Here is an 18738-nt window from a genome sequence, read left to right as displayed (position 1 = left end):
AATACAAACATTTCCTAAAGGATACTATATCCCAGAATGCACGAGACACACGAGTGCAAATAAATGAAAGGCGCATCCACGGAAATCCATGCCACATTTTCCAGCTGCCAGATGAAGAGGCTGGAGCCTCGAAACGCGTCGCAGCACTGCAATCATCTACTAATAAAGCCTGGAAATATCCTTGCCGGTTGATTCTGTGTTATGAACCTCGGTTCGCATCGGCTTTCATGCGTCCTTTAAAATGCTTGGGCCTTTGGTGAAAAAAAACTATATATATATAGTTTTTTTTCAGCAAAGGCCCAAGTGTGTATGTGTGTATATGTGTATATGTGTATATGTGTATATGTGTATATGTGTATATGTGTATATGTGTATATGTGTATATGTGTATATGTGTATATGTATATATATATATATATATATATATATATATATATATATATATATATATATGTTTCCGAAGTGTTTTACACTTGTGGACCTGAACATATATTTGTATAGTTATATATGCTCCGGGATCCCGCAAGTGGGTGGGGATTATTCAGTGCTTATGACTATTAAACACGAGAGGCACAAACAATCTTCTGCTGAAACCTCGAAGATTCCGGAAGGAAAAAACATACAAGCGCTCCTTCTCAGGAATGGCGCCTAGGATTTGGAACTCACTCCCCCCCCGAAACCAGGCTTATCTCCTCCACTACACTCTTTAAAAAAGAAGTAAAAGCTATCCTCATGGCTAAATACACTTGAACTATTATCTCGAACCCTATTAACACCCTGCACTGATCTGCATTACTTGCTTGACCCCTTTACTTATTTGTATGAGTTGCCTTATCACTCACATGATTGGCTTTGCAGCCACCTATTTGTATTATTTGTACTGTATGATCTACTGATTTACCTATTTGACTTTGTTCCCTCATGTACCCTTCTGTACTGTGTGATCTATTGATTTACCTATGTGACTTTGTTCCCTCATGTACCCTTCTATGTTAAGCGCTCTGATATCTGCGAAGATCTTGTTCGCGCTATATAAAACTTTGAAATAAATAAATAAATAAATTGATGAGTATCCCCTGGAAGAGAAGCATACTGCTGGGGAATGGTTTAAGCATGTGAATCTATTAATGATCCAATATTGGAGAATTGTACCTCAAATTTCGACAGCACCTTACTTGTACCTGTTATGTCTGTAGGCAGAGGAATCCTTGCCACACCTCTTTTTCAGCCCCAGTTACATCCGGCCCAGGAAAAGTTGGCTCATCCCGAACTACAGACAGCTGGAGACCAACCAGCGTCTTCCGATGCTTAGGCTAGTACACGCTGGAACAAGGGAGTCTTGTTTGTGCCACTGTTAAATACCTTCACTGGAGCGGGTTCATCAGGGCAAAAGCAATGAGATCGCACCCATGGATACGGTCCCAGTGGGGTTGGTTCCTTCTCCACTATCCCCTTCTGGCTGTTGAATATACAGCTTTATCATAGGTCTATCAAATACGACGCAGCCCTCATTTTATAATCATGTGCTGCCCTTTTGGGTTCTCACTGAGGCTCCCATATTTTTAATACAAACTTTTTATATCTGTTTTATTGTTTTTATGCAACTTTAACAACTTTGTTTTACAGTGACATTTTAATGTCGATCTCCAATATGTGCATCTAATCGTTGTGTCTTTTTATGTACTTTTAAGCTTGTATAAGAAAAATAACGTAATAGCTGGTAATGGAGTGCAAGAGAAAAAAATTTAAATTATAGGTATTTAAAAAACATCTGAGATACATTTTCATCACTTGTCCTTCCAGGGAAACCATTGTTCTTAGTCTGTAGGTTAGTGTGGTCACAATATTCTGGGACACGCCTAACAAATGATGGAGAAAGTGTGCGTGGTTTGGCAATCTGTGCATTTTACCTTTGTCCGGGGGTAATGTGGTTCTCTGTTGGAACAGACGAAGCAGTGAAGACCTTGGTTTCAGTAAGCTGGAAAATACAAGTGATTTTTATGACTAACATTTCTACATTTCTAAGACACTAATGAGATGTCGCAATGGGGGCAATTTGCAGGTAGCAAAACGTATCTTCTCCAAAAGATTCCCCTATAATGTTTATACAATTCAATTAACATTTAGCTCTAAAAACTGTTTAATACCCCATTGTCCATCATTGACATCTTAATTAAAAGCACAAACCATTAATATATTTACCTGTATGCACGTTTCTGAAAATAGGAGTTCAATAAGGGAATACATCTTACAAACAAATAAGATGCCTAAAGACAAAATGTCACATTTTCTTTTAATTCATTTTCGACATATAAGAATTGCAAATAAAAACATTCACTAATGTAACAGTTTACAGCTGATGCCTAAAAGGAAATCAGCAGTTGAAATTTAGAAAGAAATCAGCTACTAAAGCGAAACCTTGCTCTCGTTTGTATAAAACATGCTGCAAAATATCACCTCCCTATGAACTGACAGTTCATTTTGACACTGGAGACATCTCAGTGACTTTCATTTCAGATTATTTCGCTTTATAAAAAAAAAAAAAAATGTATGAAGCATTTCACAGTAATGCATTACTACTCCCAGTGAATCATACAAGCAGCAATTAGAGCATATAGAGCCAAGACTTTGCATAGATTGCAGAGGCAACAAAGTTTGCCATACTAGACACCTTGCGTACACTCAAAGGCATTATCTTTGTGAATTTTAGTCTGCCCCCAAAAACATTATAAAGCCTCTCCTGCCACTATTTTAACATTCAGTTTGATATCATTCAGAGCTCCCTGCTTGTATTCGATCTTGCTTGTCCTCCGCCGATTCATCAGACTCTTTTCCAACAAGGTATTACTTATACAATCCCCAGAAGCCTTTGGGACGACTTTGTGGGACTAACAACTCACTATATAGTTCAGATTGTGTATTACAATATAGCATATCTGTTGTCCACTCTTGAATTGATGGAACAGGCCCACATGCCCAGCGCATCGCTATTCTGCGCTTAGCGAGGAGCAGACCTTCTGCAAAGACCCAGTGTACACCAATAAACCCAGTATAGGGTCAGGAGACAGTGATAACCCTGGTATTTTGTTTAACACATGGAAGATTTGCATCCAAAAATCTGCAATCCGCGGACAGAGTCAAGCAACATGCAAAACAAAATAGCCATTTCCTCCCCGTACCGCTCACAGTAGGCTGAGTCTCTCAGACCATATCAGAGCAGTCTTTCCGGTGTGCAATACACTCTGTTAAGAAATTTAAAGTGTATTAGCCTGTGTCTCCCATTTACCGAAATATTCTGAGTTACTGCGCAACAATCAATCAATCAATCAATGACACTTATAAAGCGCGCTACATACCCGTAGGGTCTCAAGGCGCTGGGGGGGGGGGGGGGGGGGGGGGGGTGCCGCTACTGCTCGAACAGCCAGGTCTTCAGCTTCTTACTGAAGGAGAGGGGTTCTTGGGTCAGGCGCAGGTCGGTCGGGAGGGAGTTCCAGGTCTTGGCGGCCAGGTAGGAGAAGGGCCTTCCTCCTGTATTCGCTCTTCGGATGCGGGGGACGGCGGCGAGGGCTCGAAATCTCGCGAGATCTCGCGAGAGGAAGTGCTCAGAACTACCATATGATGTCATATCGGCCATCTTTGTAGTTCCTAACACTATAATCTGGTAATCATTAGACCATGATTATTCCTCACATGCATATGATGTTAGAATGCCCCCAGTGTTGTGAGTCACTGCCTATTTTTCTACAAAGTAAGCCTAGTTGAGCTTGTTTTCTTAGAAATGATTACCAGATTATAGTGTTAGGAACTACAAAGATGGCCGATATGACATCATATGGTAGTTCTGAGCACTTCCTCTCACGAGATCTCGCGAGATTTCGAGCGTAAAGTAGTGCCCTTAGTTTTCTTATGAAAATAAAGACCAATAAGGCTTACTTCACAATAAATGTCTGATAATAGTGTCCTTGCCACTAATATATACCAATTGAAGGGACACATGATAAGATTGCCACTATCTAGTATACATCTTAAAGGTGGAGGGGTACTTCACTAACAAACCCTCACTAGACTACTTATACTAGCATTTCCTACAGATCGGTGCCTCCCCCAAGTCTCAGATGGGAGCTTGAGGTACCGACGGAAAGGTGAGCAGCTAGCACAGAATATTTTTAGCTATACTATGTTGTAAACTTTATGAAATCACAGGTTTTAAAGATCAGTATGTTGTAAAATTCCTGAATAAGCATACAGAGGAGTTTTAATCTTCCTTAAAGTTTGGTGTCTTAGTCGAGTTTCTGGGTCATTTTGAGGCTTAGTACACTGAGTTTGGGGTGTTTATCTACCTCATATGTTTTGCCTCTAGATACAGGGAATTTGGTTATAGGAATGATCATAGGCAGGGTATAAAGCGAAAAAATTTCTTTACAGTACTTTGCCACATTCTTTTGTTTTCCCTATATCTTTGTAGTGCGGGGCCTCTTAGTACCTGAGGAGTGTCCAGGTGAGGTCTATTGCCCTACCACAAAGGGTAAGCATAAAAATTAATTTTCTGACACACATTATTGGTTGGCTTGGTGACACACTATGTACATGAGACTGATGCATCGAATACAGTACTAATGATATAACGTTTTCCTTCACAGAATTCACAGTAACCATTGTGAATCAGAGGGTTAATGTCCATGGTTGTTACAGGTTGTACCGTTTCTAACCAGTTTTACTACAATTTGTTTTGGTGATGGTGGTGAATTCTATATTTCACTATTCGGAGTGCAACTATTATACGAGCAGAGGCCCTGACGAATGCCAAGGGATTAAATACCCGTTTGGCAGAAACATGTTGGACCTTATGTAGACAGATAATTGTCACTGTCTTCTCTTGAACTGTTCTATTTTTTAATTAGGAGGCGTGTCCAGTCCGCAGAATAAAGTATTTAGAAGGAGGACATACCATCCTATTTTAAATCCCTTTCTTGTTCGTTGCACTATTTCTTTTTACTTTACCATCAAAAGATCAGTCATCATGGACGGTTTGTGTATTTGGTGGACCAAACCCTGATACAACAATAAGGTGCGGAGCTGAGTGTCCCACTGATCAAAATGATAGGACTGATCATCGAGTCTAATTTGATGGAAACCCTTTACAATCTGTTGTGGATTAATCAGCCATTTTGCGAATAATCGATGATGTACCGGTCTCTTCTATGCATGTAGTGTTAGCCTTTTTTCCTTCTCTATCCTTATTAATACGCTATGTGTGTGCGATAAAGATATTTTGAGATCTTGTTGACTCAGTATCGACAGTGTAGCCTCTCAATTTGGCTGTTAGACCCTGTGTTTAGTGTGTTATACATTCAGTTGGTTCTGGGGATAAAATCAGGTGTGGGTCTTTAAAATATATATCCCTTGGACCCTATTTTAAATGGTTTTGTTTAATCCATTCATCAAACATGCCAACACTGTGTTCAATTCCCATTCAGACACCAAATGATGTGCTGGTAAACACTCTCTGAATTGACCTTTAATAAACTCCCTAATTATTCTTTGCGACTATAAAGATATTCTACTTGGTGTTCTAAGCAATCTTCAAATTGTTGCAAGATGCACATTTACTAAACCAATTAATCTAGATTTGGCCAAATGCAACACAAATGGTAAAAACTCATGCAGCTCCAGTCCTTTTACAGGTGTTAGCAGCACAAATAGCCATAATTTCAAATGATACGTTTTGACTGTCGACTGTGCCCTTGCCTTATTTAATGGCCCTCAGCAGTACTCTGGTAAATTCAAATGCCCAACCTCGAAGTCATGATGAGCCATGACATCAGGTGTAGTATCCTGTAGTCCTACTAATCCGTAATCTACCCATTTGTCAGACAACAAACTAAGGGCTTGGTGTCTAGATGGACTAGAATAGCTAATGGACTTACAAAGCCTGGAGAATCGACTATGGGGTTTGTAGAGGTGCCCTGCTAATGCAATGGTACCCTCACACTTGCAACCAAGCACCTTGTCCTATGTATTGTAGAGCCTGCCATGGGGTGACTCATAGGTTTTAAGTGCAGTGACTTTGGATATAAGGAAACCTATATCTGTTGCAAGTGGTGCCAGCACCAACTTACACAGGCTACAATGGCAGGCCTGTAGTCTCAGCTTGAATGGTCTCTCACGGGTGCAATAATACATGCATGGGAGACCGCTGGTGTACCAATGCCCTGGGTACCTTAGTACCATATACAAGGGACTTCCAAGGGTCCGTAGTCAATTGTGGAGGTAGCAAAGTACTTAATATTGTCAAATTTAGGGAAGGAGCACAGTGACTGGGGTCTGGATTGGCAGAATCCCAGTCAGACCTAGTCATAAAACAGAGAAACACCAGAAAAAAGTGGGGGTAACCTTGCTAGAAGGATCCTACTTTCCACCATAGGATCTCCCCGACTTGTTTCTTTGCTTCACATTTTATTGGGTATTGTCTCTGTGGTTGAAAAAAGGATGTTAATAGGATTTTGTGTTTAGGCTACTCCAAACCCCCCCCCCCCCCCCCCCCAGCCCCCCAACCTCCATTGGGCACTCCATTACAAACTCAGGTGGACAATATTTTTCAGCCAAAAGAATGCCATAAGGATTAGTTACTTACCTGTAATCCTAGTTCTCTTCCAGGGGTATACTCCTTAAAGTCATAAGCACTGAATAATCTCCGCCCATGAGCGGGAACCCGGAACACATAACTAAATACATATATATGTGTGTAAATATATAACAAAAGTACATAGTACTAAAGAAATTATACACAAACATGTATACACTAATAATATACAGCCCAACCATAACCTATAGGCTAATAAAGCCATAATTACATATATTTCTGCAGAATGAAAATAAACAATAGAAACAATGCAAGAAAAAGGCAGGAGCCAAAAATGCATTCCACAGACAGAAAAACCTTTTATTTTCATCAAGGAAGCTGTAAAAAAAGGCAATTAGCCTATGTAGACTGCATAAAGAAATAACATCCCTGTACAGAAAATCAGACTAGCACGTCGCCTTTAAGGCCTCAGAGAATCTGAACACTTTGCCTTTAAGTCCTCCAGGGGAACTCTGCTCCCATCATGCCCCACAGGTGACAGTTAGGTCAGTTCTTTTGTATGGTACAGTAAACCTTGCAGGTATCTGCATATATAAGATCAAAAGAAACATTAAACCATAATGCTATTGCCCGCCCGGGGAGGCGGGAGGGTGCTTGTGGCTTTAATGAGTATACCCCTGGAAGAGAACTAGGATTACAGGTAAGTGACTAATCCTTCTCTTCCAGGGGATACTCATTAATAGTCATAAGCACTGAATAGAATAGCAAGCTTAAGCCCACTCCAAAGCGAGCGAGCAGAAAATATAAGCAATAACAGTTTGACACACATTCTAGCTAGAAGCAGCAAATACATTTCTGAGCGATGCCTGCCCAAACTGAGCATCAGCCTGTGTGTCTGAGTCAAGACAGTAATGGAGAGTAAAGGTATGCACTGAACGCCATGTAGCTGCCTTACAGATTTTTGGCACAGAAAAATTTCTAAAGAGAGCCGTAGTGGAAGCTTTCCCTATTGTAGAATGAGCCTTAGGTCTTCCTGTCAAAGACCTGTTTGACAACTGATACGCTAGGACAATACAAGACACAATCCATCTAGATATGGACCTTTTGGAGGCCTCAGAGCCCGTATTAATAGGACCATAGTTGATGAACAAACGATCGGACAGCCTCAAAGTCTTTGTTCTGTCCAGATAAAACTTAAGAACTCTTAAGATCTAAAGAGTGTAGAGTTCTTTCAGCAGGATTGGTAGGATTTGGAAAAAAGGTCTGTAATGTCCTAGTCTGATTAATGTGAAAATCTGACACAACCTTGGGCAAAAAGGAAGAATGCGACCTGAGTACCACTCTTAGCATGAAACACTATGAAAGGTTCCTTGCAACAAAGAGCCTGGATCGCGCTCACTCTACGAGAAGAAGTAATGGCTACAAGGAACGCTACCTTCCAAGTCAAGTGTTGCAAGGATGCCTTATGTATAGGTTCAAAAGGAGCACCCATTAACTTAGTTAACACCACATTAAGTTCCCATGGTGGAGAAGGGGACCTGACTGGCGGATACACCTTTCGTAAACCTTCCAGAAAATCTTTCACTACAGGCATCCTAAAAAAAAAAAACTGAGTAGGAGATTTCCTGTAGGCCGTGATCGCTGCAAGATGGACTTTAATAGAGCTAAACTGAAGACCAGACCTCGCCAAATGTAACAAAAAGACAGAATCACCTGTTCTTGACCATGTATAGGATCATGACCATGGTTCTCACACCACAGAAAGAATAGTTTCCATTAAAAACCATATGATTTCCTTGTAGAAGGACGCTTCGCCTCCTTAAGGATATGCATACACTCTGGATTCAACTGCAAGTGTCCATACTGGATCACTTCAGGTGCCATGCTGCCAGGCGTAGGGAGGACAGGTTGGGGTGGAACACTCCCCATTTGCTTGGACAGAAGATCCGGGCGACACAGCAATCTCCTTTGTGGCACTTCCGACAACTGAAGGAGATCTGGAAACCACCATTGGCGTGGCCACTCTGGGGCAATCAGAATCATCCTTGACTTGGTTTTGTACATCCCGTTGATTACTAGAAAGAAAAGATCAAAGAGAGCACAATCCTGAAACACATATACATATAAGACTAGTCGGTCATATAGTCATAACAATATTGTAACTGCGTATAATCTGTAATTTCCAATTTTTAGAACAGAACAGGGCAACAGATAAAGTACATGTTCATATCATCATTTTTCTTTATTTGAAGATCCATAAAATTTGAAGTAGATAAAAGACAGACGACACGTGTTTCGTCAGTACTAACAATAAGTACTCAGACTTTTTCAAGGCTATAAAGGCGGGATGTCATGGCGCGTATGTCTTCTTGTCGTACAATAATAACAGTATATAAAAGGCTCAGGAATAGTAATATAAATTATGGCAAAACTGGTAGACAACTCCAGCAGTGAAATATAAATACTCCCTTCCTCTTAAGAATAATGTTATCAGTGGGAGTAACCGTGTTAAACTTCACGAAGGAAATGTTTGGGAGGAATTCCACAGTCGATAAATTAGCCCGGTTCTCAGTCGAGTGATATCTAACAAGTAAAGTCCTGCACAAGGTATACTGTAATGTGGCCTCGGTTGGAAAGAGGCAGTGAAATAGCCGGTGGCACCACCTGATATTGACGCCTAGAGGGCTAATTTATCGACTGTGGAATTTCTCCCACACATTTCCTTCGTGGAGTTTTAACACGGTTACTCTCACTGACAACAACATTATTCTTACGAGGAGGGGAGTTTTTAGATTTCACTGCCATAATCTATATTACTATACTACCGACCATTCCATTGGATGTTATGGACCCTTGCTTTTTACATTGATTCCTGAGCCTTTTATATACTGTTATTATTGTACGACAAGAAGACATACGCGCCATGACATCCCGCCTTTATAGCCTTGAAAAGGTCTGAGTACTTATTGTTAGTACTGACGAAACACGTGTCGGCTGTCTTTTATCTACTTCAAATTTTATGGATCTTCAAATAAAGAAAAAAGATGATATGAACATTTACTTTATCTATTGTCCTGTTCTAAAAATTGGAAATTACAGATTATACACAGTTACAATATTGTTATGACTATATGACCGACTAGTCTTATATGTACGTGTGTTTCAGGATTGTGCTCTCTTTGACCTTTTATTTCTGGTTGTACATTTGTCAATCTTTTGATTGACAATTGATCCCTCTTGGTAGTGGGGGATAGCGGTCTATGTAGCACTCAGTCTTGAACAACTAAAGATTTAATTTATTTATCCAGCATTATTGTCCATCATATTATTGTTTGTGTATGTGCGGTTCATCCAGTTTTGGATACACCACTATCGATCTCCTTATACATCCTGTTGATTACTGTTGGTATCAATGGGGTTGGAGGAAAAGCGTACCGTTAGTTCTGACACCAGTCTATCAAAAGGGCATTCCCTTGAGACCCGACCTGGGGAAACCTGGACGCCAAGATGGGGCATTTTGAGTTTCCCGGGTCTGCGAACAGGCCAATATCTGGAATGCTTGGAAAATACTGTTTGCGACTTCCTCGTTGAGGACCCAATCGTGAGCCTCGACAAAGACCCTGCTGAGGAAATCCGCATGCGAGATGAGGGACCCGGGCGGATACACCACTGTTATCAACAAGTCTCTCGTCAGTAGGCAATTCCAGATGGTCTGGGGTTCCATGGACAGAGTCCTGGTACCCCCCTGCTTGTTTAAATAATACATTGTAGTTGTATTGTCTGTTTGCACCAGGAGGGACCGAGACTGGAATGATGGAAACAGGGACTTGAGAGCCAGATGAACCGCTCTTAGTTCCAGCAGGTTGATGTGATAGCCCTTCTCGGATGCTGACCATAGCCCTTGTACTTGGAGATGGCCCACATGAGCACCCTAACCCTGGAGAGAGGCGTCCGTGATCAGAGTTTGAGCGGAGGGTCTGGATGAAATGGCACTCCTTGCATTAAGTGGGACCTCTTCATCCACCCATCGGATGGAATCTTTGGCGGACTGTTGAATGAGTATTCGATCCTCCCAACACCCTGTCTTCTGTCTCCATTGATCCTCTAAACACTGTTGCAGAGGACGCATGTGCAATCTTGCATTTGGAACTATGAAGATGCACGACGCCATCGATCCCAGAAGAGAGGATAATTGGCGAACTGTCGGGGACGTGGTTTGAACAAGAAGCTGACATTTCGTCCTGATTGATAACCACCTCTCCTCCGAAGGACACACGTTTTCTTCTGCCGTGTCCAAAAGAGCTCCCAGATAGTGGATTTGCTGGGTTGGGTTCATTATCGATTTCTTGAAATTGACCCGAAGACCCAACTTGCGCATGAGCTGAAGGCATATTGAAAGATGATCTTCCAGAAGAGATGGGGATGAATTTTTTAGGAGCCAATCGTCCAAGTAAGGATATATGAAAATCCTCTGTCTTCGAAGGGATGCAGCTACCACCGCCATACACTTCGAGAATGTTCGGGGAGCTGACTTCAGTCCGAACGGAAGTACTGCATACTGGTAGTGATGAACAGGCAATTGAAATCTGAGAAATTGTGATGCCTCTGAGATTGGAACATGAACATATGCATCCTTTAGGTCAATGGAACACATCCAGTCCCCCTGATGCATCCGAAATGTCTCCCTTCAAATAAATCTGTTCAACAACCTTAAATCCAGTATAGGTCTGAATTCTGCATTGGGACCTTTCTTTCTCACCAAGAAGAAGTGGAAGTACAGACCTTGATTTCTCTGTGACAGAGGAACTTCCTCTACGGCTTTTTTGCACAAAAGGATGTTTACTTCTTCTTGTAGAAGTTTTTGACTTTGATGAAAAACTTTCTTTGGACGTATGGCAGGAGGAGGTGATTTGAATTTGAGGAGATAGCCGTTTTGGATTATGTCGTTAACCCATCTGTCCTTTGTCAATTTTCTCCACTCGTCCAAGTATAGAGCAATGCTTCCTCCTACCGAAGAGGACCACAGCTGTGGAGGAAGTTCTTTCTCATTGCTTCTGAGGTTGCTTCGCCGCAGAGGACTGCTGTCTATTTGCTCCCCTGCCTCTCCCAGGCCTGCGCTGTTGAAACTGCGACCTTTGTTGTGACTGCCCTGATTTTGCGTCGACCAGTTTGACGTTTGCCCACATTGTCGAAATGACTGTCATAGGAGCGAAAACGACGACGGAACTTCCTTTTTCTCTAGGCCGACCGCTCGAGTATCAAGCTCCGCTTTCATCTTGGCCATCTCATCATCCGCATGAGATCCAAATAGTGTTGACCCATTGAAAGGCAGATTAACTATTTTCCTTTGGGCATCTGGCTTAAGGCCCGTGAGGCGCACCAGAGCCGACCTTCTAGAACATATGCCGTGGGCAAAACCATGCGCTGCAAGATCCGCAGAATCAGCCGCCACACTGATACTCTGGTTTGCCACCAAACCACCTTCTCCCACAATGTCAAGGAAGTCCTTCTGATCTTCCTTAGGTAGCTTCTCTGCAAATCTAGACATAGAGTCCCATAGGAGACGATCATAGCGACGCAGCACTGGCCACTCATGACTGATCCAGCTGTGTTACACATCCTCCGCCCCCAGGAGTGCATGTTTTTACTGTCTTTGTCTGGAGGAGCAAATGAGACAGACGTTGCTGAGTGGGCCTTCCTGGCCGCTGCCACTATTAGCGAATCTGGAGGTGGATCTGTACGCAGAAACAGAGGATCCTGATCCGGTGCTTTATACTTTTTTGCAATTCTTGAAGGCCCGGAGCCCACTGTTGCTGGCGTCAAGAAGGTCTTCATTGCCGGTTCCAACAAACCAGGCACCAACGGAAGAGGTCTAGCAGACGATTTATGATGTAGCGTTTCAAATATGACAGAAGACTTCACCTGAGGCACTGCCATAGTTATATTGAACTTGCTAGCCCCACGGCATAAAACCTCATTGAAAGTTCCCAGATCATCCACCGGAGATATCCTAGAAGGTGGCGTAGATGAGATCGTGGGTGAATAGTCTCTGTAAGGAGATCTCAATGGAGAGGAAGAGGCAGAAGATCTATGCCTTCTCCTAGGAGTAGGAGATCGGCGAGACATACCGCGCTCTCTAGAATATGAACGCCTTCGCACCGGAGATCTAGATCTTCTTGGAGAACCACCAGCCGGTGGCCTTGAAGCTGCCAAAGATAGAGGCCTGTCATTAGGCCCCGGCTGCATCTTCCAATGGCGTATGCTTTCCAGCCATCTAGAAGACATGTTCACAGGCGGTGTTCTACGCACCGGAGAGCCCTCCGGGGTAACCTGCACATTCTGAATTCCCATTGAGGAAGAAGACGCTGCATTAGAACTCCTAACAGACTGCTGACATCTTGAAGTCGTCTCTCTGGGAACCAATTGCCTGTCCCTTGAAGTTGAATTTCTCGACGTCGAGCCAGAATGCGCCACAATAGAAGATTCTTTGAGCGGAGAGGCTCTTACCACTGAAGACCTGTCCACAGATGTCCTCGACGTCAGGTCTTTCGACGTAGACCTTGCAGGGTCAGCCAAAGCTCTTGACGCTGACTCAGACCTCGACAAACACCGATGAGAGGTCCGATAGGCCGATCCAGAGTGTCTCGACACCCACTGCGAGGCAGGTGGCAGAGACCTCGACGTCGTGTGCCGTTTCGGCATTGACAGAGCCCTTTCAAGCCTCGAGCCATGTCTCGACATCGACCCATATCTCGAAGGCAACCTTGATCATCTCCTTTTTTCAGGTCTCAACGTCGTGGCTCTATCTCTAGACGTCGATCTCACTTTCTCTCTCGACGTCGATCTCACTTTCTCTCTCGACGTCGATCTCACTTTCTCTCTCGACGTCGACCTCACTCTTCCTCTCGACGTCGACCTCACTCTTCCTCTCGACGTCGACCTCACTCTTCCTCTCGACGTCGACCTCACTCTTCCTCTCGACGTCGACCTCACTCTTCCTCTCGACGTCGACCTCACTCTTCCTCTCGACGTCGACCTCACTCTTCCTCTCGACGTCGACCTCACTCTTCCTCTCGACGTCGACCTCACTCTTCCTCTCGACGTCGACCTCACTCTTCCTCTCGACGTCGACCTCACTCTTCCTCTCGAAGTCGACCTCACTCTCTCTCTCACTCTCACTCTCTTTCTCTTTCTCGACATCGATCCTCTCACTCTCGACGTCCTCACAGCCACCGACACCAAATGCCTCGACAAGCTTCTCTAAGGCGACCTCGATCTCTGCTTGGTCGCAGACTTGTGCCTGGTCAGCAATAACTTCGACATCGGTGTACTTCTTTATACTGGTTTCGACGTCAACATACCTGACTGATCTAGATTTCGACGTCTTTCTCACTATCTTCGACGTCAAAGCTTCCGGATGTCATTTTTTCTTGCTTTTACCCTCAGGAAAAAACAGATCTTTGACGAAGAGGTGGGTCTTCCAGATGACAACACACTTCTTGCCGCCTTTTCCTGATGCCTTTCTCTCTCCAGAAGTCCCAAAAGTCGAATTTTCTCGCTTTCCTTTAAAGTTCTTCTGGAAAGCTTGAGGCAATGATAACATTTTTCCACATCATGTATGGAAGGTAGACAAACCACACAAACAGAATGGAGATCTGTTTTTGACATCATCTTCCCACAGGAAGGACAGTTGTAGAATAAAGGTGGCATAACTGACTAAAAAATACTAGAAGAATTAGTCAGAAAAGGTAGAATATTACCACAAGACACAAATACTGTCAAATAAGACAGGAAAAAACCAAATTCTGACTGAAAAACAATCAAATTCAGCAGAGCTCAAGTTCCGGGTTCCTCACAGAACAAGCCGGAAAAAAGAACTGACCTAACTGTCACCTGTGGGGCATGATGGAAGCAGAGTTCCCCCTGGAGGCCTTAAAGACAAAGTGTTCAGATTCTCTGAGGCCTTAAAGGAGAGGTGCCAGTCTGATTTTCTGTACAGGGATGTTATTTCTTTACGCAGCCTACATAGGCTGATTCCCTTTTATTACAGTTTCCTTGATGAAAATAAAAGGTTTTTCTGTCTGTGGAATGCATTTTTGGCTCCTGCCTATTTCTTGCATTGTTTTCTATGGTTTATTTTCATTCTGCAGAAAGATATGTACTTATGGCTTTATTAGCCTATAGGTTGTGGTTGGGCTGCATATTATTGGTGTATACATGTATATGTGTATAATTTCTTTAGTACTATGTACTTTTGTTATATATTTACACATATATATGTATTTTAGTTATGTGTTCCGGGTTCCCGCTCATGGGCAGAGATTATTCAGTGCTTATGACTATTAATGAGTATCCCCTGGAAGAGAACGATATGTCAATTTCTCCCAAAAGGGACCCTTCACTTGTCTGGGCATGACCCCCCCCTCCGTCTGGAGCGTTATTTCATATAAAAGATGTGAGAAACGTTCCCTTGTATCAGGTGTTTCCACCGTGATATGCTCACTCAGTGCTACTGCCACCAGATAATCCATCAGGTTCTGGCAAGCTAATGTGACTTCTGCTGCGCTGTCCAGCATCATCGCTGACCATTCCCCATTAAGAAGCAGAGTACTCGGTAACCTGGAAATTTCTAATTTTAATCCCAGCTACCTTCTTTTTGATTTGAGGTTTAGCCCTCTTTTGTTTGTCTTCCTGTTTAATTATGTATCCCAAAGTGCAATATGTCTCACTTTTCAGCTTGACTCGCTCTTCCTATCTGCGTTCTGACCGCCTGTCTCTCTCCAAACGTTTATCAGATGACTCTTGAAAGGAAAGAGAGGAACGTGCATCAGTATCCTGATACCAGTCAGGCTTCCTAATACTGTCACGGTTAATTAAATTGTATTTACTCTTGGTGTGTTCCTGCTGAGGAGACCTATCCTGTCGACTGTTTTGTTTGATATCCCATTTCTTCTTGGAAGAATGGGGTGTTTGCTTAGAGTTATCCTTTTCAGTATTGCTCTGAACTAGGTTTCCCAGGTCTGACTCCCAGATTATCTGTACCTAGTGAAGCATGTGTCCTCGATAATCTTAGGCATTCCTCGCTACTGCTATGCAGTGTAGGAAGGTGGATATCTGACTAAATTGTTACCCCAATTTTTGCCTTGTGTTTAGCTGGGTTTCGACTTAGCCTGAGCCCTGATTAGCAGGATCCCAGGCCAACTATCTGCTCTCACTGTAAAATGGACTACATGTACTTTAGGTACATCTCCAATTGGATATTGGGTCACCTAATGAGCTCCTGTATAGTGTACCACAGGTACCCAGGGCATAGGTGCATCCAAGGCCTACCAGGGGCTGCAGCATGTATTATGCCACCCCTGGCTGGCCATCCAAACTGACACAACTGGCTGATCACTCAGCTGGGGAAAGGTCGTGTAATCACCTCTTGGTTAGATATAGTATTCCTATATCTAACCTTATATATAGACACATATGCACCTATAAGTCCTCCTATGGCAGGCCTTGACAATCCTGAAGGCAGAGTGATTGGTTTTATGTGAGATGGTGCTCTAGCATGAGCTGAGCCTGTCTGCAGATTTTGGAACCATGTCCTTATAGCTGCACTAGGATATAGCCATACTATATACTCTTAAGTGCATTACAATCCTCGCAGTTAATGCTAACTTTTGCTTGGCTTTATTGAAACATGTCATGTAAGGTGTCATACGCTTTGGAATACTACCCCCTCGCCAGTTATGGCAACGGGGGTAGCATTCCGCCCTTCTAGAGGGAGAAGACATGTAGTTGTAGCTTTACCCGGTTAAAGTTAAACCCAGCATCAGCATCACAAAATGGATGCTGCTGCCACAGACACAAGTCTGACCTCCTGCAGCTGGGAGCCCTTCCAGCAAGGGAGGCCTGGACAATAGGTTTCCTGCCTTGAGAGGTGCTAGCACCTCTCCAGACAGGCTATAGTGTATTGGAGCAGGGTGGGATAAATGAAATGACACTGCCTGGGGCACACAAGGTGCTCCATGCATAGCCCGGTCAAACCAGTTGTTGGGGCACTGCAGCCCCAGCTCTGGCGCGAAACTGGACTAAGGGAAAGGGGTGTAACCACCCCCTTCCCTGGTCCCACCCATAGGAGGGACCTAGCATGTAATCCAGCCCATTTAATCAGTATAAAGCTAGGAGCTGAGTCTAGAGACTTTAGATTATCCTGAACTGAAACGAAACTCTGGACCTTCGACATTCTACTGCAGCTAGAAGACTGAAGAATCTCCCTTGTGGTCAAGGAGTTACCACCCTGTGCAAACAGGCACCACCTAGCGAATTGCCAGTTTGCTTTGTCGGCGCTCCCCAAGGATCTAAACGACTGCTTCACAGGACTGGACATCCAGACTTCTCGGACCATGACCCACACCTCCAGCAAAGCCGAGACCCGTGGCAGACATGAGAGACGTGGGACCGGACACCTGTCCATTTTGCTCTTTGCTAAACTTTGCAGCTTCTGAGGCGTCCTCGAAGTTGTGCATTGGGGATTGAGAAGCCCCAACCCCGAGTCGTAAGTGCACCGAAGCTCAGCCCTCCACGAGTGCCGCGTGGGGCCTGCTCTTGCATTTCCCCTCAACGCGGCTACGCGGTTGCTAGCCCACTGGCTAGTGGCCATCTTGAAGACTCCATTTTGAAACAACGCTGCTTGCCTGGTTGCTCTGGGCTTGCTCTTGCTTTCCTGTAAAGGGGACGCTCCACAGACCTTGCTGGACTGTACAAGAAGCCGATCTTCACTTCCTGCGTGTGTTGCCTTTGCCAAGGCTTGTTGACTCCAATCCAGAAGCAGACACCACCAACAGCGAGAGCCTTCGTGGGGCAGTCCGTATCCAGCTCTTCCTGGTCCACGTGGCTGTAGAGACTAGCTTCACTTCTTCACCTGTTTGCAGCTCGACATCGCCTGGTTCCTTCCTGGTCACTGGCTAGTGACCCAGACTCTGTCCCCTCTGCTTTCAGGTTCTTCACGTCTTTGATCCACCCTTGGATTCATCCGGACATCTTCCTCCTGGTCGCCTGCAGCATCTTCTTGCAGCTCTCCATAGGATTCGACGACTAAACCCGACACAACTTAACACCTATGCACCCGGTTTCCCTGGGTGAGGTAACTCTAGTACACCGGTGCTCCCGTGGGTAATAACTATCCAAGTGTCCTACTTTAACTGGGTTTTCCCGTAGTCCAACCGGAAGTATCCGAAATCAACTACTTTGTTAACTTTACGTTCCCATTGAAAGTCTATGAGAACTCGCATGTGTGTTTAGACACTGCACACGCATCCTTTGAGACTCCTACTTCCTAACCTGTGGTTGTTCAGTGTAGTCCCAGCGATTCCCTAGGCCCTAGGCCTATTCTGAAGTGGTTCTTATACTACTTACTTAGTATATGGTTTGTGAGGCCCCTAGGGCAGAATTGTGCAACTTATAGTATGCTTATTGAGTCACTTGTGCTGTATCTCGAACTCTGACCGCATAAAGAGTGCAGAGAAGTTGTGTTAGTAATAAATACATATCTATTTGATATATACCTTGTGTGGTGTCCTTTCATTTGGTATTCAAGGGGTTATTATTGGTAAAACAATTGGCTTCACATGCTTTCTGAAGTATTAGCCTAAGACTGCTTTTTCCATGCTACCACTAGGATAGCTGGTCTATAAGGTTGACTTTACAACCATCCCCATAAGGGTTGTTTGGACTAATACAGGGTGCCCACTAGAATAGTGGACATCACATTTCAGGCCAACTTCTCACTTGCAGGAGTCAATTCCCTTAGGTGTTAGCATACAGACACAGCTGCTGCCTCCCCTGTTATGTGTCTTAATATAATTGCAGAAACATGGACAATGTTGCCTATTAGCTTCATCCACAGGTCCAGGGCATGCTCTACCCGTACTCATTCTGTATTTGTTTTAGTACATCCGGTAATACGGCTATTGAAGGGTATAAACGGTAGCGAAGATTGTACCCCGAGTAGCACAGCCTTCTATCGGGAAAGCAATTTCCATTGGCAAGCAAATTATTAATAATCTGTGTTTTTCCTGCGGACCTGTAATGGAAAAAATTGCTTCAAGTGGAGCTGTTTTCTGCACTACCCAGAATGGAGTTTGTTCCAGACTGGTGGGAATTTT

General features: G+C 43.8%; 1 protein-coding gene across 4 annotated transcripts in view; it reads right to left on the bottom strand.

Moving 5' to 3' along the window:
• The window catches only part of UBAP2 (ubiquitin associated protein 2), a 1436418-nt gene that overhangs the window by 1022253 nt on the left and 395427 nt on the right, over positions 1-18738 (bottom strand). For all 4 annotated transcript variants that reach the window (XM_086960301.1, XM_086960303.1, XM_086960302.1 and 1 more), the window contains exon 10: positions 1911-1978. In XM_086960301.1, the coding sequence (XP_086816427.1) occupies positions 1911-1978 (68 nt within the window). The remainder of the gene's footprint in view (positions 1-1910; positions 1979-18738) is intronic.

This window comes from Lissotriton vulgaris, chromosome 3_1 (genome assembly GCF_964263255.1).
Source record: "Lissotriton vulgaris chromosome 3_1, aLisVul1.2, whole genome shotgun sequence".
Taxonomy (NCBI): Eukaryota; Metazoa; Chordata; class Amphibia; order Caudata; family Salamandridae; genus Lissotriton; species Lissotriton vulgaris.
Note: the sequence above shows the minus strand (reverse complement) of the source record. Positions and strands in the feature narration are given on the sequence as shown.